Below are 20,425 nucleotides of genomic sequence, written 5' to 3'. Positions count from 1 at the left end.
CTTCCAGTGCTTTGCGATAAGTATTCTTGCTGCTGTGGTGGCATACATGAAAAAAATTCTATCCTTCTTTGGCACCAATTGGCCTACCATGCCCAGGAGAAAGGCCTCTGGTTTCTTTAGAAAGGTATATTTAAATACCTTTCTCATTTCATTATAGATCATCTCCCAGAATGCCTTAATCTTTGGGCATGTCCACCAAAGGTGAAAGAATGTACCTTCAGTCTCATTACATTTCCAACATTTATTATCGGGCAAATGGTAAATTTTTGCAAGCTTGACTGGTGTTATGTACCACCTGTAAATCATTTTCATTAAATTCTCTTTTAAGGCATTACATGCCGTAAACTTCATACCAGTGGTCCATAACTGTTCCCAGTCAGCCATCATAATATTATGTCCAACATCTTGTGCCCATTTAATCATGGCAGATTTCACCATTTCATCTTGAGTATTCCATTTCAACAGCAAGTTATACATTCTTGACAAATTCTTCATGTGCTGCTCTAGTTCGCCACGAGTGGCTTAGTCATGCTAGCCACAAGATCCAGAAGCTGTATGCCAGCTCCCTCGGCCAATAAAGCGAGATGAGCGCCGCAACCCCAGAGTCGGCTACAACTGGACCTAATGGTCTGGAGTCCCTTTACCTTACTCATGTAAAAACACCAGGCAGGCCCCACAAATAACCCAAAGATGCATTTTAAATAAAACGACACATTCTACTCATGTAAAAACATGTTGATTCCCACAGCGTCAGCGGGCCAGATTTAGAAGGCGACTGGGCCAGATCCAGCCCTCGGGCCTTAGTTTGCCTACCCATGCCATACAGCTTTCAGACAATTTACTGATATATCGCCAGGCTATAGTACCCAGACACGTTATCACTGGAAGTCAAATTGGATCGGCCTTGAGCAACAGGAGGCTGCTAGGGAGTCAGGCATTGGGCAGGAAGGAGGAGGAGCAAGCAATGTGTGAAAAAGGCCAAGTCTTACCAGACAGGCACTGGCATCTTTCTGGCAGAAGGCAGGCCCAAGACACGACTCTCCTCCCTGCCAGATGCCCTGCCCCACAGGATCCTTGTCCCCACTCAACAGTGGAAGGATCAGTCTTGCAGGGTGCTGCTGCTGCTGCTTCACAAACCACTTTCCTGCAGGAGAGCATTTGATGTTGGATAGATATTATAAGTTGGAGAAAGGATATTACCTTCTAGCAGATCTGTGCCCATTCATGCGCTATAAAAGACTGTAAAATCAGTTGGGACTGATTTTATATCTGGAATTGCTCTATCCCTGTGGCATCCACAAAGTTTTCATCAAACTGCTCTGAACAATTCAAGTAAACCTTAAGGTCAACTTTGCTGGCTAGCAACTCTTATGACATACAGAAAGTGCAACTTCTGGGGCTGAGCATGTTGTCAGAAATGGAAACAACACAGAAATTGAAACTGGTGTAGAGAAGAAATTAGAAATGAAACTGGACCTGGTATTTCGCTTATGTTAGTTTCAATTTCTGTCAGCAGCTGGAAAAATGTTATAAGTAGAAACACTGCAGTAACGACATCTATCTATATCCACCCTCCATGATAACGTAGTAAGTTTTGCCATCTTACGAGCTAGCCATTTTCACGCCATATGCCCTTACCTTAAAGTACCTGATATCTTCAGGTAGATGGGCAAACTGTAAAACTATGCTAGTGTGTAAGAGTCACAACTGGTAAAAGATATACTAGGCCAGATCAGGCCCTTTAAAGCAAGGATTTGTGGGACTGGCACCACACTTTAAGCCAGTGGTGATGGCCAAACCTGGCCCTCCAGCAGTTTTGGGACTACAATTCCCATCACCCCTGACCACTGGTCCTGTTAGCTAGGGATGATGGGAGCTGTAGTCCCAAAACAGCTGGAGGGCCAAGTTTGGCCATCACTGCTTTGAGCTAATTGGCGCAGCATACTAGCACATACTTATATCAGGTTCTTGCATTGCAAAAGGGTTCCAAGCCACATGCCCCTATTGCCCCTGTGAACACATTGCCATGGAAAGCAGTGTGCAATGAAAGCCCTCTGTAGCTTCCTGGTAAGAACTCACACCCATGACTGTGGCAGCAAATTCTTCACCATCCCAGTAACAGGAATCGCTGTCAGGGCAGCGGCAGCAGCTTATTCAAAGAAGGATCAGTTTACACAATGCAGTGTTTCTGTATTAACCTGTAGTATCCTCTCTCCCTGAACAGGCAGGTGCTGTTTACAGAAGAGCTCTGCCGCACAAGAGTTTCCTTCACAGGAATCAAATGAAGCAGATAAGCTCTCTGTTCCTCAACCCCAAGCAGGGAAAACCCCACTTCCTCCTGGAGAAGACTACCATAAGCTACTTTTAAGTGGGCCCCAATGAGCCTTGCCAGACTACAGGGCCGGCCCAGTTTCCTCTGGCTTTGCCTGCGATCATGCTGGATTCGTGAAACCTAATCTGCCCTGCAGTATACGAACAGAAATTCAGCAGCCAGCAAGCCTTTTACCAGTTCTTCTCTTGGGTTCCGTTTCAAGGTTAGAGCTGTTATATCACGAGATCCCCACCCACCCACTTGCTCCTGCTTAATGTTCCCCATTTGATTTTGCCTGGCCAATATCCTAGTTTAGACAGCTGACTCTAGTTGACATGACGAAGGGGCAGGTGCTGGGCCAAAGACCACAGGTGTTGCCAGAAGTCAGGTGAAATAGGAGCTCATAAGCCTCAGTTTGCACTGCTTTCCCTTCACATCTGTGGTACAACTTTCTGCTTAACAGAAAACACTAAATCTACAGCTGTGAAATGTGATTTTCAAAATTAAGCAGCAGCGACAAACTCAGCCTTCCTCTCCAGATTCACAATCATTTCATAAGTCTGGATATTATCTTGTGTGACCAGATAGAATTGCTCAGATGAATCTGTACTCTAATTATAGGATTCAGGGAACTTGGATCTGTTCAGAAGCTGGAGCTATTCCAGGATGTAAAGCAGCACCAGCCCTATTTTAAGGAACACCAAATACAAGGAAGTTCTGGCTGTTGGATGTACGCTTGACCACGACTCTCCCTTACATACAGAATAAAGTGCACAGTTAAAATATATTGTATGGAAATTTGCAATGTTTATCCTAATTGCACACTAAAGAGTATGGGTTTCCAGGTTGAGGAAAGTTATGTCAAGATCTGAATATCTGCCTTATGAAGCATATTTCCCGCACAATGAGCCACTTGCCTAGGCCCCAGAGCAGGAGAGGGGAACCTTTGACCCTCCAGGTGTCACTGAACTACAACTCCCATCAGCCTTAGCAAGCATGGTCAATGGTGCCCATGGTGGGGCTGTAATTCAGCAACATCTACAGGGCCAATGGTTCCCCACACCTACCCTAGGGCAAGACGCTTCTGGGATCCTCAGATGGTGGTCATCGTGGCCAAAAGTGCCTCATATCTACTTAGGGTGGTACTTTAGTTATGGTCACTCCTAGAATATGATGATCCGGGCACTATTGTAAATTCTATGGTAACCACTAGGTTATCAAAACTGTGCAGAAATGTTAAGTATGTAGTTCAAAATGCAGCCAGTTGTTTAATTATGCAAGTGAGCTGGAGGGGGGGGGTCATACCACCCCTTGCTAAGGTGTGTGCTTTGGATCCCAACTCATTTCCTGGTGCAGTTGTTTCATTAACACTGTGATCTTGCAAGCTGTCCTAGCAGCCTAGTCTATTCAGATTACAGATACAGCAAAGCTGAGCTCTGCACTTACCTGTCTGTCTCCTGCTTTTGTCCTATCTATGTGATACGTCTCACAGGCCATTTAAGGCTAGAAGGGAGAGATGGAGAAAGAAGCATCTGGGGAGACAATAGAAGTTGGATTATGATCCACCCCATCCCACTTACATGAGAGTGACCAGTGACAAATGTCAGGCCACCCCCCTGAACACTTATTTTAGCTGCTAGACTACATTTCTCACCACTTAAAAACTTAGCTAGCAGAGGCATTTAAGCATACTGAGATAACACCCTTGAAGCCTTCATTGTCTTAAGACTTGGAAAAACTGCCTATAAATCTTCTGAGTATATTTTATGGCTGGCTGGATGCATGCTTCTGAGCTCAGTTGTTCCACACATGGAAAATGCCCCAGTCAGCTACTCTGAAGCACATTTTGACATTTCCCCCAATGTGGCCTTCATCTAACTTGACGCAGCTGGTGAAGATTGGGGATGGTGGGAGGAACGGCAACACCCAAGGAAGAGGTCAAAGTGTGCAGAGAGATAAAATATACAACATTTCATATGTTTTCCTAATTCAGACAAGCCTCCAGAGCGCAATTTCCTCATTAAAAGTGGATCGCTTTTCTTGTTCTGGCACTTGCATTAGTACTACAGAGAAGCTAGGCAGCTGAACGGCACTGTGTTCCTTCATGCGCATGCTCTTGGCGCATAAAATAAATTCTAAGTCAGTGCCTGTGTGCATTGTCAAGGAAAGAGAGACTACATGCACTCATTGATTCCAGGTCTTTCTCCAACCCTTCCTTTCTCATTTGAACAAAAATGAAGAACAGCCTTCTACCACAAACAAAAGAAGACTTCCATCCCACCAAAAAACCTAGCAGATAATAAAGAAGAATTCTACATATGTGAAGACCCCCCCCAAGCTTCTTCCCATCAAATACTTCTCAAGAATTTCAGAGCTTTGCATGTATGCAATCTTTTCCACCAATGCTAATCCACAATCCTGCAGTGCAGTCACCCCAACTAGCCAGGATCTGCTTAGGTTCAGCGGTGACCAGATCAAAGTTGGAACATGGAATAAAGGTTAGCTGATCTGTTCTAGGCAGATGTGATGTTAAAAGGTAGGCGATATCCTCAGTTATGCTCTGAAATAAGAGATGACCCTTAAAAATCTAGCTCATCTTCAAGATATGGATACACATCCACATCCACCTTAGCTTAACCATGTATATTTTGTGATTGTAAATCACCTGTATACTTAAGACATGTTCAATGTACAGGGAACTCCTGATTTGCACAGGGGTTGTGTTCTGGGTCATCACGCATGGCAGCAGAGCACGCATAAGCCCACCGTGTTATGCCCCCTCCCCCTTTTCCAGCCACTTCGAGGTTGCCAAGAGGCACACATGCGTGGTCACGCGTAAACTGGACATGCATTTATCGGCCACTGCTTGTATTATAAAAGAAAGGTATGAACTTTGACCCAACTTCCTTAGTAAATTATATGGCTATCATCTGGCGCTTCCTGAATGTGCATTTAAGAAGGCATGGGAGGAAAAAATTAAGACTGGGTGGATGGTTTTAATTTAATTTGAGCCATAGAACCAAGGAAGAAAAACACAATCTTTTTGCCTTCGAAGCCTTCGCAAAAGTGACTCATTATTACTGACTCTGCATAGTGCAACCCTAATTTTCCCAGGAAATGTAGCTCCTCAGTTATTTCCATGCTTGTACAGGTTCTACCCAAAAGTTACATGAGAAAAAACTTTGCTATTGGAGAGCCAAGGTAAAACAGTCCAGCCATCGCTGGGCCCAGTGCTTTTTTGTTTTCGGGGGTACTCAAGGGTACACAGTACTGGCACCTCTCTTTTGTTGTTGTTTAAAAGTGTGGCACTCAGTGCTTTTTCTGGGGGGACGCAGGGGTACACATACCCCTAAACATTTTGTGAATCTAAGTTTGGCCTCATTGAGGGGCAGTATTTCAATGTGAGTAGGAAAATGAGAGTACCCCTAAACATTTTTTTAAGAAAAAAAAGCACTGGTGGCACTTACTGTAACAACTTCACGGGCCCCTGACCGATGAACTTTGTGCCTTCAAAGTGACATGTAAGAAGGATGGGCTAGTCCATAATAAACCACGTCTCTTGTGCATTATTGCCTGACCAGTACAGTCTATGAGGGAGGAGACTAAAAGCAACAGAATGCAAACCAGCAGTTGCCTATCTATCACCTAGACACTGCAGTGGGGAATCTGTGGTCCTCCAGATAGTGTTAGACTGAGCCTCAGTCAGGACAGTGAATGGTAAGGGATGATAAGAGCTGTAGTCAGGCAACATCTGGAGGGCCACACGTTCCGCTCCCTCATCTAACCCCTTTCTTATTGCTTCCAAAGGTATTTGTACTTGGAAGACATAAATGAACCCACCAAGAATACATCTAACGATGACTGAGAAAGTAGACAATAAGGTCATAGGCAGTTACTAGGAAACTTTAGCTAATCCTTCTCGTGAATGGCAGGCCATATTTCACATTAATTCTGTGACAAGATGCATGAAAGAAATGAGAGCTCCCTAAACCAAACAAATTACATTGCACCTATTACTGCATTTGTTAACTAGGGGCTGTGTCCCTGCTCCCTCTGCTCACCAACCACTCAGCCATTCCCTCATTAACCCCTATGAACTTCCCTTCCCACCTCATGTGACTACAGTGGTACCTCGGGTTACATACGCTTCAGGTTACAGACTCTACTAACCCAGAAATAGTACCTCGGTTTAAGAACTTTGCTTCAGGATGAGAACAGAAAACGTGCTCCGGCGGCGCAGCGGCAGTGGGAGGCCCCATTAGCTAAAGTGGTGCTTCAAGAACAGTTTCAGGTTAAGAACGGACCTCCGGAACGAATTAAGTTCTTAACCCAAGGTACCACTGTACTAAGATGACTTTTCACCTTCCTAAGCCCATTTCTGAAGCCATGTTTCTCTTTTCTGCAGCCCCACTTGCACCCAAACCAACTCACAGTAACCTTCTGCATCTTCCTCCTCCCACAAACTGCAACTTCTAAGCACCCTGTGTCCCTACATCCTTAGAATCATAGAATCATAGAGTTGGAAGAGACCACAAGGGCCATCGAGTCCAACCCCCTGCCAAGCAGGAAACACCATCAGAGCACTCCTGACATATGGTTGTCAAGCCTCTGCTTAAAGACCTCCAAAGAAGGAGACTCCATCACACTCCTTGGCAGCAAATTCCACTGTCAAACAGCTCTTACTGTCAGGAAGTTCTTCCTAATGTTTAGGTGGAATCTTCTTTCTTGTAGTTTGGATCCATTGCTCCGTGTCCGCTTCTCTGGAGCAGCAGAAAACAACCTCTCTCCCTCCTCTATGTGACATCCTTTTATATATTTGAACATGGCTATCATATCTCCCCTTAACCTCCTCTTCTCCAGGCTAAACATGCCCAGCTCCCTTAGCCGTTCCTCATAAGGCATCGTTTCCAGGCCTTTGACCATTTTGGTTGCCCTCCTCTGGACACGTTCCAGTTTGTCAGTGTCCTTCTTGAATTGTGGTGCCCAGAACTGGACACAGTACTCCAGGTGAGGTCTGACCAGAGTAGAATACAGTGGCACTATTACTTCCCTTGATCTAGATGCTATACTCCTGTTGATGAGGCCCAGAATTGCATTGGCTTTTTTAGCTTTTTTTTTCCCCCACACTGTTGGCTCATGTCAAGTTTGTGGTCAACCAAGACTCCTAGATCCTTTTCACATGTACTGCTCTCAAGCCAGGTGTCACCCATCTTGTATTTGTGCCTCTCATTTTTTTTGCCCAAGTGCAATACTTTACATTTCTCCCTGTTAAAATTCATCTTGTTTGTTTTGGCCCAGTTTTCTAATCTGTCAAGGTCGTTTTGAAGTGTGATCCTGTCCTCTGGGGTGTTAGCCACCCCTCCCAGTTTGGTGTCATCTGCAAATTTGATCAGGATGCCCTTGAGTCCATCATCCAAGTCGTTGATAAAGATGTTGAATAAGACCGGGCCCAAGACAGAACCCTGTGGCACCCCACTAGTCACTCTTCTCCAGGATGAAGAGGAACCATTGATGAGCACCCTTTGGGTTCGGTCAGTCAGCCAGTTACAAATCCTTGCTTTATTCAAACCTCAGCTGTTGTTTAAAACTGCCTCTGTGTTCCTCCATCCCTGGTGCCGCTGTTCTAAAGCACCACTTCCCCCCTCTCAGTGTCTCCCCTTTCTCACTCCCATGCCAAGACCCTGTTGTTGTGCACCCTGCCTTCTCTTCTGCTCACTTCCCCAGCCCTGACTTCATGCAAATCCAGGATTGTGATGAGGCACTACAAATCCTTCAATGAAAAGAACTGTGTGATGACAGCCTTATGTTTATATGTATATAGGAGATTAGAGTGTTCCTTTCTTTTATGAACTCCTGGAAGGCCCTGGGGTACTGGGGAAATTTGGAAGCCAAAACTGCACAGAGGAAAAATTGCTGCTTACACTTACAACAGAATTAAATATTCATTCTTGTATTAGAAGTTTATATCACAAAGGATACCTTTAATAGGTATCACTTAAATTATGTGTACTGAAAGCAGGAAGAATTAAAATAAATGGGCCCAATTCTGTAAAAGCACATGATGGTTTTCAGAGATTTATCTGGTAGCATATTCATTTTTTTCAGGAGACTGTCATACTGACTCTCTCACCTTCAACAAACAAAAGCAGTTTTCAAGCCAGTCCAAAATTCAAAGCAACGCATTTGAATTTTGCAATCTGCAGTCATGGCAAAAGAGAAAACAAAACAAAACACTGATGCTTTTATTGTTTATGGGCTCTTTTCTGATAGCTGCATGTTACAAAACGATTTATACAGTGGTGCCTTGCAAGACGAAAAGAATCCGTTCTGTGATTCTCTTCGTCTAGCGGTTTTTTCGTCTTGCGAAGCAAGCCCATTGACGGATTAGCGGATTAGCGCTATTAGCGGCTTATCGGATCAGCTGATAAGCGGCTTAGCGGCTTAGAAAAAGGGGGGGAAAGGAAAAAAACCCGCAGGAACTCGCAAGACATTTTCGTCTTGTGAAGCAAGCCCATAGGAGATTCGTTTTGCGAAGCACCTCCAAAACGGAAAACTCTTTCGTCTAGCGAGTTTTCCGTCTTGCGAGGCATTTGTCTTGCGGGCACCACTGTACTTGGGTTACAGAATGCACTCATATGTCAATTAGGAAAAGTATGCTAATATTTCAAGCACAGCTTCTCCCTTTAGAATACACAGAAGTTGAGGCTAAGAACAAATCGGTTCTTAAAAGACCATTTCATTAACCTCCTTTTAAGTGGTATTATAAAAGGACAGGGAGTATGTTTTCATTTCTGAGTAGAAATCAGAAAAAAGACACCAAATGTTTTAGTATGGAACGTGCCGGAGCACAAGATTTCAAGTATCTGAGGTACAAGCGTCACAATCACAAGGTGTACTTGCTATTCATAGTAATCTTTGTTTTTGTAAAACTGTTCTTTGTAATCATGAGCAACGTCTATTTGCTCAGTGCAATAAAGGTATGTGATATTTGATTAAAGAGTTTGTTTTATTACCTGGGCGGGGTTGTTCTAGCTGTTCATAAAAAACCTCTCCTATTTTGTAACCCTCCAGTTCTCAGCATGATTAACCCATGGCTTTGGGGTGCAGACATTCCCACCTACAGATCACCTGTGCCTAGACAGACAACTGGAAATAAAGATGATCTCTTTAGAAAGTGAAGTTCCCCACCCCTAGCCCTCTCTTCACCTTTAAGGACTTGGAAATCTCCCAGGCACAAGACTTTCCAAATTGGGCATTTTGACATTTGCTTGTACTTGCTCATTTGTGCTTTGTTTCTGTCACTCAAGCCCTGCTGTAATGTTGAGTTGCAAAGGTGAACACTCTGAACCACATCCCAAAGGATAATGAAAACATTTTTTTGCAATTGCAAATAATAACAACAACAATAACATAATTAGCAGGAGATTACCATTACTTGGCTATTGCAAAAGCAGTGCCTGCCACTGTAGTACTGAACCCCTGGCTGTTTGTGCAAACTTTCTTATGGGTTTTATTTTCTGTTTCCCATGTGTGAATTACTTTTTTGTTGCTGGTTTTAGCTTTACATAAATGAAGCAGTAATACTCGGTCACATGTGCCAGGGGATATGTATGATATTCAGTGCCTTTAACTATTACAGAATGAGGCTATTCCCCCCCCCCCTTAAAGATGCTCAAAAATTTACACGGCATGCCACAAACCAGCTATGGGGAACCTTTTGTCCTCCAGATGTTGAACTACTATCCCCACCTGCCCCAGCAAGCAAGGCCAAGGATTATGGAAATTGTAGTTTAGGAACATCAGGAAGGGCAAAGGTTTCCCGCAACTCCTATAAATGATTTAGTTTGGAGTTCTTGCACACATATATAACTTATAGTCAATGTGCAATGTATTAATGTACCGGAGAGCTATGGCTTAATTTCTGTTGGAGCATGATTATACAGCTTCATCTACCAGTGAGTGCATCTGCCTGTAACACCAGGGTAATAGCCCCACAGTGTTTATACTAGTTACACATGATAACATAAGAACATAAGAGCCTACTGGATCAGAGCAATGGCCCATCTTACAGTGTTCGAAATTAGTCGGGCGCCAGGCGCATTCTGCAACAGACAACTAGCCTTTTGCAAGGAAGCTTAGCATCTCCATCTGGCTGGCATGCATGGCTGTCACCAAGTCAGCTGGCACATGGAGTTATACTAGAGTAGGCTGCTTGCGATTACAGACTGGTGATTTTAATTTTAAGTATTACAATGGAGAACTTAACTGCACAACTGTCACACATATGGCAGGGAAAAGGGAAAAGTTCAGTCTCATACATTACAAAATTAATCTTTTTTGCAACCTGCCAAGGGGGATTTTGCCTGACAAGGTGTGCTGGACTTCCCCATGACTAAGCAGCTTCTCTATGAATGCAGCTTGTTCTACTGTTACAAACATTTGATGTTTGGGTTTCATCAGTGGAGATTTCTGCATGGGCTGACTGTGGGAATCAGGAGCTATGCTACAGTGTCACTTGGTGCTGAGTAGGCGTGTGACTGGTAGCCACACACTCTTTGAGATCTGTTGCCCTTAGACGTATTACCCACCCTTCTGAGTACTGTTAATCACAAATGTAGCATTCTGAGAAGGCAGAATGCCTTGCAATCTTCATTTCTTTAAAATGCCAATTCAACTTTATGAGACAGACGAGTCATAACACCAACCCGATGGGTGAGAAAACAAAACAAAAGGAACTACTTGCTCCCCATTGTGATCTTAGAACCATACAAACCTGTGAGTAAAACAATTTTTTAAACTAGGGGTGGCAAGCCCTGGAAAAGCTTCCCCGTGCAATTCTTTATGCCCCACCAGGAAGCCACCAATTTTAGAACTGGCAGTAGAAAAAAGTAAAGTACAGCAGACATAGTGCAGGGTCTTTTTCTATTTCCCCTACATTATTTATTTATTAAACTTGTATACCGCCCTTCACCCGTAGATTTCAGGGCAGTTCTTTACCTAGCTCAGCACTCTGATGAGGATGCCAATTGCTCCCGTATTTGATGCACAGATATTTGTGGAGGGGCTGTGTGTCCTATGCATGTGTAGACATGTCATAAATTTGGAAGTAGAATAAACTAACAGTGTTTCTCAAAATCCCTGCCGCCGCCTCCACCTTCAAATATCACTTGAAAAATTACTGGGGTCTCAGTGGACCACTTAGGAAACTTTTTTCCCTTCTAAAAATCAAAGCACATGCCTAATTTAGATTTTAGTAACCACACCCTTACCTTTCTTATGCGATGGATGTGTCTGCTTTTGTGAGCAAAGCTCTGTGAAGTCACTCAGTCATCTCACTTTCAAGTTTGGTCACTGGAGTCATCGCTGTCACTGTCTTCATTATCTTTAGTACTGTTTATTTTAAGAGTTTTATAGGTTGGACATTTGATTTTAAAAAAAAAATTGCTGTTTATTTATATTATCAATATATGTGTATTGAGTTGTTTTGTTTTGGGGCCCTTGGCTCCTTGTTGATTTAAGAATCTTTGGCTCCTTATTTTTATAAACCACTTTTGGATATTTTATATAAAGTGGTCCATACATGATTAAATAAACTTCTTGGATTTCTTTCAACATTCTGTTTTCAACCACCAATCAATTATTTATGGTCGTTGACTATCCTGCCTACTGCTCTGACAACTAGGCCTCACCTGCACTACGTGTTTAAGGCGGTCATTGGAATCTCTCTGTCTCGAGAGACAATGGAGTTTGCCTCTGAGGGTGAAGTCAAACTGCTGCATTGGCAGCACCCAAATGACATTCCTGGGGCGCAAGCCTGGGCAGTGTGTATGGAGGTCCTGGGCTACCCAGATAAGAAGACCTCCTCTCGGCCTCAGAGCAATACATTAGACACCAGCTTAGCTGCAGGAGTTTCCTCATCTGCACTATATGTTTAAGATGACATCATACCACTTTTAACAGTCATGGCTTTCCCCAAAGAACTGCAGTTTGTTAAGGTTGCTGAGAGTTGTTAGGAGCCCCCTATTCCTGTCACAGAGCTACAATTCTCAGAGCTCCCTGGGAAGAGAGACTGACTTCTAACCACATGGGGTTTACTTCCGTGAGGGGAATAGGGGTCTCGCCATAACTCTCAGCAACTCTTAATAAAGTTTTTTTGGGTGGAAGCTATGACTATTTAAAGTGGTATCATACAGCTTTAAATATATGGTGCAGATGGGACCCTAATCTAGACCACTCTTTCAGAAATTACTTAGAGGGAAATTAGTAGACTGCACCAGCATCTTAATATGAAAATCACAGCTCCTAGGCCAGAATCTTGTTAGCCTATTTGATAATCCAGCCCTGATTCAAAAGGCCTTGATCTCCATTATCATAAAAAAATAAAACATAGGCACAGCCAAGAACAGATATTCTTGACTGTACAACCTTTTCGCAGACCACAGAACAGAGTTCACAGACCACAGTTTGAGCATCTATCTCTGTACCTTTTTTTTTTTACTTCATAATCTGAGATATCTTTGCAAAGAAAAAGGTCAGTATGCAAATAATTGTACAAATAGTATTCTATAGTCTGGCAGGGGACAGGCTTTGAACTTGCAGACTTCTTTTACATAAGTGGCACATTTCATATGGCTCCTCTTAAAATGTAGGAGGGAGGGACTTTCCAAACTAGTTTTTGACATGGCATGGAAATCTAACGTTGATACAAAAACACAAGTTTGTTTTTCTAAACCCACTGGCCACGTACAAAACCCTGGACACGCCACAAGTATCTTTTCAGCTGCCCAGCCTATTAGTTTCCCCTTTGCACAGAGATCACACATTCAGAATTGTATTGGCAGCCCTGTACCTCCTCCCCATTCATAAGAAGCATGGCAAAAGTGCCCTTAAACAGAAAACAAAACTCATAAGCAGCATTCAGCATTACAGGAGTAGGCAGTGTTTTAACAAATCGCTGATGCTAAGAGTACCTTACTGTAAAGAACATCATGTTGAGAGCACATTTTGTTCTTGTTTAACACTGGAAGAATGACTCATGCTTATGAAGTAGCAAACTCAGGCTGCGCTCCGAAAGGCACTTGTGCCAGTAGAGCAGAGCAGGCATCAGTGCAGTTTGGAAGCTGCAAGGGTTTCTAAAACTGCAGCCCAGCAGGCTAATAATGCACAATATGCCCCAACAAGAGAAGTATTTCTGGATGGAATGAGGCTTCTGCAGCTGGAGACTTTTGAGAATCAGTGCCCTTCTGGGTAAACCCATTGTGACTAGACTCAAGATCCTCTGTGGGTGGCAATCTTATGCACATCTACTTGAGAGTAAATGCTGCTAAATTAAACAAAATTCACTTCTCTGTCTACACCATGGGTAGGCAAACTAAGGCCTGGGGGCCGGATCCGGCCCAATTGCCTTCTCAATCTGGCCCGCAGATGGTCCAGGAATCAGCGTGTTTTTACATGAGTAGAATGTGTCCTTTTATTTAGAATGAATCTCTGGGTTATTTGTGGGGCATAGGAATTCGTTCACCCCCCCATATAGTCTGGCCCCCCACAAGGTCTGAGGGACAGTGGACTGGCCCCCTGCTGAAAAGGTTTGCTGACATGCAAGTAACACAAACCCGTTTCTAAAATCTGACCATAGTTCTACATGCAAGTGGAAACAACAGCCAGTTTTTAATCTATATCCAACTGCACGCTACTTTGTGGCACAAACAATCCAAGTTTTCAAAGGGTGTCTCGCAACACCCTTAACGTCCTAAAGGGTACTCTCAATTTGGTGTGACTTTCAGATGCAGGTGTATCCTTCTGATTCACCCTCACCGTAAAGCAGGGGTGACTAACCTGTGGCTCTCCAGATGTTGTTCTCCAGGCTGTAACTCTCATCACCCCTGACCATTAATGGGTCATGCTGGGTGGGACTGGTGGGAATTGGTTGGGAGTCCAACAACATCTGGAGGGCTACAGGTTCTCCACCACTGCTTCTGAAAGTAGCAAATTACCTGAGATGTGACTATATGATCTATCTCAAGGAAGGAAGGGGTTTTTAACCAGGTGGCCAGAGAGATTGCATGTTAAAATAACATGCTTCTTTCTCCCCACAGAGAAGTCTGGAGACACCTGATAAGGGTTCCACACATTTTTGCTGGCTTTGGTAGCTGCCTGCCAACTGTACTGTTTTTAATGGTGTTTTGTGTTTTATTGTACTGCACACCACGTTGATATTTTACAAGATGGCAGCTAGAGCTGAGCAATGTCTGGTTTTCAACAAATTAATCAGAACTATTATTAAATTGAGATGGGATGGGGAGACACAATACATCCCTAACTAATGCTCTTGAACACAGCCCATGGTGTTATTTTAAAATGGCCATTCTTCAGTGCAAGCACAATTTCTGCCCCAAGAAATGTTGTGCCATTACCGGCGTCAGTGCTACAATATAGGAAACGTAATTAACTGAAACTTGTCCCAGTGTCCACATTAATTTTGAGAATGTGGGAAGAGCCATCAGGCCCAGGATTCTCTTCCCCAGTGGCCAGCCAGACACCTGCAAGAAAGCCGCAGAAGAACAGTGCAAAAACAGAACCTGGAGCATCCTGACTGAGACTGGCGGTAATATATACCGTATTTTTCGCCCTATAGGACGCACCTAGATTGGGGGGGGGGGAGAAATAAAGGGGAAAAAATTATTCCCCCCCCCCAAGAACAGGCAGCTCTCCGCAAGCCGTGGGAGCCCAGCGCGAAGTCGCACCGGGCTCCCACAGCTTGCGGAGAGCTGCGCGAAGCCTGCTCTGGGAGCATGCGGGGCTGGGGGAGGGGGAAGCCCGCCGCCAGCCTCCAAACCAGGTCAGGAGACAGCGGGATGGCACGCTGCGGGGCTGGCGGCAGCGGGATGGCGGCGTTCCGCCTCCCCGCTGTCCCCCGAGCTTGTGGGGCTGGCGGTGGCGCTCTCCTGAAGTGCGCACCGACCCCTCTCGCTCTCCAGGCTTCAGCCAAAGCCTGCATTCGCCCCATAAGATGAACACACATTTCCCCTTCCTTTCTGGAGGGGAAAAAGTGTGTCCTATAGGGCGAAAAATACAGTAGTAATCATGACTGGGAGCCATCAATATGCCTTATCCTCCATGAATTTGCCCGATTCAGCTTTAAAGCTATCTATGGTCACGATATCTTGCAGTAGCTAATGTTTGCTCTGAATCTCCCACCATTCAGCATCACTGGATGACCTGGGTTTTTAGAGGAGAAAATGCTCTCCACATCACATATTTTATAAAGCTCTATCATGTCCCCTGTTACTCATCTTCTTTTCAAAACCAGAAAGACCCAAGCATTGTAAGCTTTCCTTAGAGGGGAGTTCTGCTCTGCTTCCATGGTTGGAGGCAGTATGCTTCTGAATACAGTGGTACCTCTGGATGAGAACGGGATCCGTTCCAGAGCCCTGTTCGCATCCTGAAGCGAATGTAAAATGCGACTGCACATCTGGTTTCGCCACTTCCGTGCATACGTGTGACATCATTCTGAGCGTCTGCGCAAGCAGCAAAACCCGGAAGTAACGCGTTCCGTTATTTCCGGGTCGCCGCGAAGCGCAACCCGAAAATATTTAAGCTGAAGCGTATTCATCCCAAGGTATGACTGTACCATTTGCTGGAAAATACAGGAGGGGAGAGTGCTCTTCTCTTGAGCTCAGGTCCTGTTTGCGGGATTCCCATAGCCAACTTGTTGGCCATAGTGAGAACAGGATGCTAGCCTAGAGGTTCTTAGGAGTTGCTCCAGCCCCTTGATCGTTTTTGACTGCCCTTTTCTGCCTCAATATTGTGAGGTGAGATCAGAACTGCGGACAGTATGCTAAGTTTGGTCACACCAAAAGTCTGTAAATCTGCACTATAATATTGGCAGTTCTATTTTCAAACAATTTCCAAAAAAGGAATTTGCCTTCTCCTCCAAAGCTGCAACACACGGCATCAACATTTTCACCAACCTATGCACCACTGCTGGTTCACATTCCATCAGTGTATATGTGAATATTTTTTTACCCCAGTAAATTATCACTTCATACTAAACTGCATTAGCCATTTTAATACCCATTCCCCAGTTTGGAGAGATCCTTTCTGGGTTCCTCACAATTGCTTTTTGTCTTTTAATCCCCTGAATAATTTGAAGTCTTTAACAAATTTAGCTGCCTCACTACTCACCCTACCTCTAGATAATTTGTGAACAAGTTAAAAAGTACTTGTCCCCAGACTTTGGCTATGTTTATATTTTCATACTAACTGAGCTGGTATGAATATCTGAATCTTAAGAGTTAATGATAGGCCCTTTTCCTATGCAATCTCTGGGATCCAAGAGAACCAGACTGAGATTTTCAAAAATGGTAATATTTCCTCAAATTAGGATTTCTAGACTGTCCAATGCAAAGGATGCCGCTCTTTTGAAGGGATTTTGCTACAATTTAGGGATAGGGAAAATCAAACTTGGACCAAACAAAGACTTAGAACACCCAAAATCCCCATGTTCCAAATAACCTTTAAACCAGGACTGCCTTACATTCAGTAAAAGTCAGTTGCACTTAAGTCCATTTGAAATTAATGGGGCCTAGGTTTGCTGTTTAAAAACTTGTTTCATTGATTTCAATGAGTGACTCTCACTGGAATTGAGTTGTTGTGTTCCTAATAATAATAATAATAATAATTTATTATTTCTACCCCGCCCATTTGACTGCATTGCCCCAACCACTTTGGGTGGTTTCCAGCATATATAAAAACATAATAAAACATTAAGCCTAAAAAGCTTCTCTATACAGGGCTGCCTTCAGATGTCTTCAAAAGGTTATATAGTTACTCATCTCCTTGACATCTGACGGGAGGGCATTCCAAAGGTGGGTGGGTGCCACTAGAGAAGCCCCCCCCCTTACTTCTCACATAGTCTAATTTTCACGCTGAGCAATTTTTGCAGACAAAGTACATTTTGATATTACAGGGCACACAACATTGCAACATTCATAGCCAATATACTTTTATGCCCCTCACTTGAACGGCTCTTTTGTATTCAGTGTCATGATTCAGTGAAAAGTGGAAATGCAGGTTTACAGACTATCAAATTTTAATTCATGTAAAATTCTAATGGCTTCCTGAAGTGTGGCAACCACTGCTGACTTCTAGCTGTCTCCTTAGAGACAGTCACATACAAGACATGCACAGAACTCTGTGCACACTGGGTTTTCACAATAGACCTGCTCTGCACTGTGTATGCCTGCTGCCTCTGCACATGACATTTACGGCTAAATCCCAGTGAGAAAAGGGGCTGCCATGCCACAATCTAAGGTTGTTAGAACAAATCCTTTAAAAGTGGCAAAGCATAAACTGGGGTGGTAATGATTTTAGATTAATTAAAGCAGAGAAAATCAACCATGTGGCACCATGAATTTGCTAACTAGAGCTTCTGATCTAAGGTACACTTTCCTAAGTAAGGTAAGGGTAAAGGGACCCCTGACCATTAGGTCTAGTCGTGACCAACTGGGATTGCGGCGCTCATCTCGCTTTATTGGCTGAGGGAGCCGGCGTACAGCTTCCGGGTCATGTGGCCAGCATGACTAAGCCGCTTCTGGCGAACCAGAGCAGCACACGGAAACACCATTTACCTTCCTGCTGGAGCGGTACCTATTTATCTACTTGCACTTTGAGGTGCTTTCAAACTGCTAGGTTAGCAGGAGCGGGGACTGAGCAACGGGAGCTCAACCCGTCGCGGGGATTCGAACCGCCTACCTTCCAATCGGCAAGCCCTACACTCTGTGGTTTAACCCACAGCGCCACCTGCCTCCCCAAGTGCATGTACCTAAACACAATGACCAACAAAGGCGGCCATCATAGGCAGCTGTGACACTCTAGAACAGCTTTCCTCAACCTTGTGTCGTCAGATATTCCTGAACTCCAACTCCCATCATCCCTGACCATTGCCCATGCTGGCTGGGGCTGATGGCAGTTGCAGTTCAGCAGCACCTAGAAGGCCCACAGGTTCTCCAAACCCTGCCCTAGAATAACCACCATCCCTTGGCAGAAACAAAAAACGTCGGGTTCCAACCTATTCGGCCTGACTTCAAGCAAAAACGGGTAAGGCTAGCGCGCGAAAGGGGGTATATCTGCTAGCCCTTGCACCAGATAAGCCGAGCTTCCTGGAACAAAATGCACCTAGTCTCGCCTTTCTCCTCCCACGCCTCGAGCCGCAGAAGTATCCAGTGCCGCGTTCTATTGCCTCGAAGCCGGCTCCCCATTGGCCAAGCGGGGCAGACACGTCACGGCTTGACCCGGCCGCTGAGGCGGAGGAGAAAAGGAAGTGGCCGAGCCAGGCTTGTGTAACCAACAACCTACTTCGCGGGGGGGTGGGGTGTCACGCTTGTATTTGGGGGAGGTGGGGGCTCCCCCCCGCCGCCTCGGGCAGAGTGGCACCTCCAGGTGTGTCTCCCCCCCCCAAGCGCCAGTTGCTAGTTAAGGGCGGGAAGTGGCCATTTCCTCCCTTTCTCTCCGGCTCCAGCCCAAGGCCGCCTCCCTGCCTGGTTCTTCCTCTTACATACAGCCTCTCGGGGAGGGGCAGGGGAGAGCGGAGATGGCAGCCGCAAGGCCTCTGCGGGGAAAAGCAAAAAAAGAGCACACGGCGCCCTTCGGTACCAAGCACACGTTACGAAACCACCCAGCCCAATTCCCCCCTCCCCGACCTCATTTCACAGCACCGAGTGGGAAAGGAAAACTATATAGGAAGCGGCAGCCGCAGGGCCCCGGGAACCGCCCGGGTCTCCTCTCTCGGCAAAGCGATTTCTACCGGAACGGGCCTTGCCCCGCCATGGCTGGGTTCAAAGTCCCCGAGGTGGGAAGAGAAATCCTTCCCCCGCCCGCCCCCCCGGTTTTATGCACAGCTCCCCTTCGTGCATTGCAGGGTTGGGGGCCCTCGCTCGCTCACCTAGCTTCCACGCCCGCGAAGAGGCTGGTCAGCTGCCAGAAATAATATCCGCATGGCCAACGTATCCCGGGATCGAAAACAACAAGTGTCCACCAGCTCAGCAGCTCCATTAGCTTCTCTCGTCAACCTCCGCGGGAGTGAAAATAAAAGTTGCTTCCTCCGCGTCCCCCAAGCAAGGTGCTCCTGGGCTCGGTTCAAATTCTGTGCTCCTAAATTTTCTCCCTTCCGCCCCGTCGCAATCGCTCCTCGCCTTTGTTTCTGACGCTGCTATTTCTCGCCATCCGGCAACCCCCTAAGCAAACCGCCTGTTTCAGAGCCCCACAACCAGCGAGAGAAACGCGTCCTTCCAGCCGATCCCTTCCCAGCCTCTGCAAATCCAAAAGTGAAATTAAAAGCCCTGCATTCTCTTACCAGTAGCTGCACCTAAAATCATATGACCCGCAACGGCGCTGGCCTTTTATTTTTGTTTTCAATCAAGATCAATAGCAACATTTCTGAAAGCAAACGTCTCAAGCATGTGGGGGGCGGGGAGAGAAACGCCTAATCTGCAAAGGATTAATATTTGGGTTTTGGTTTTTGTTTAGAAAAAAATGCCTTACCAATAAGTTTGTTTCGCGTTATTTATGGCAGTTCCCTTCAAGGTTATCGCGGTTGCCAAGAGACGCAAAATGGAAAGGAAAACAGGCGGCTGCATAAATCGCGGGAGCAAAACTAAAAGTTATTCCCTCCTCCTCTGCTTTTGGCGGAGATCAGCCCAGATCGAAAGCAAAACAAGGGGAGGAAGCCGCGAGGAGCTGAGTCTTGGAAATCCCCCCCTCCCTTCCTCCTCCTCCTGCTCCTCTTCCAGGCCTGTTTGTGCAGAGAGCGAGAGAAGGGGAGGTGGGGGCTGGAAGGAGAGAAAGGGGTGCGGAAGTTTGCCGCAGCCGTTCATTGGCAGGCTCCGCTGCTTTCATCAGTTCTCAGAAAAGTCGATTTCATTTTCACTTCCCTCCAGCAACAGCGACATCAGCCCACGGCGAGCGGGTGGAAAGTGGCTGGTGGGGGAGGGGGAGGCGGAAATAGAGGTTTCGGTTCCTCGGTAAGGGAAACCAGGGCTTACAAGCAGCCACTGCTTCCCCCCTCCTCCTCCTCGTCTTCGCCTCCTTTTTCTGTGGTCGGATGCTGTATCCTGG

The 20,425-nt window shown here is 45.4% G+C and overlaps 1 protein-coding gene and 1 long non-coding RNA gene across 7 annotated transcripts in view; one reads left to right on the top strand and one right to left on the bottom strand.

Moving 5' to 3' along the window:
* IRF2 (interferon regulatory factor 2) overlaps positions 1-20,085 on the bottom strand; it is a 42,677-nt gene extending 22,592 nt beyond the window's left edge. The window contains exons 1-3 of one of the 6 annotated variants that reach the window (XM_081209007.1): positions 19,853-20,085; positions 19,254-19,621; positions 11,581-11,701 (exon numbers count right to left, since the gene is read on the bottom strand). Coding sequence is in view for 2 of the 6 variants with exons in the window: in XM_081209004.1 (XP_081065130.1) it covers positions 3,758-3,808 (51 nt within the window). In the remaining 4 variants the exon portion in view is untranslated. Of the gene's footprint in view, positions 1-3,757; positions 3,844-11,580; positions 11,702-19,253; positions 19,622-19,664; positions 19,786-19,852 lie in introns of those variants that run through there. The other 5 variants (XM_081209004.1, XM_081209003.1, XM_081209006.1 and 2 more) reach the window with 5 other exon arrangements.
* LOC308595238 lies at positions 17,990-19,425 on the top strand. Its single transcript, XR_014011951.1, has 2 exons — positions 17,990-18,409; positions 19,230-19,425. It is a non-coding gene; the product is annotated as an uncharacterized lncRNA (long non-coding RNA).
* Positions 20,086-20,425: the final 340 nt, after the last annotated feature.

Source organism: Podarcis bocagei (genome assembly GCF_964188305.1).
Source record: "Podarcis bocagei genome assembly, chromosome: 9".
Taxonomy (NCBI): Eukaryota; Metazoa; Chordata; class Lepidosauria; order Squamata; family Lacertidae; genus Podarcis; species Podarcis bocagei.
This window is presented reverse-complemented; position numbering and strand designations above follow the sequence as displayed.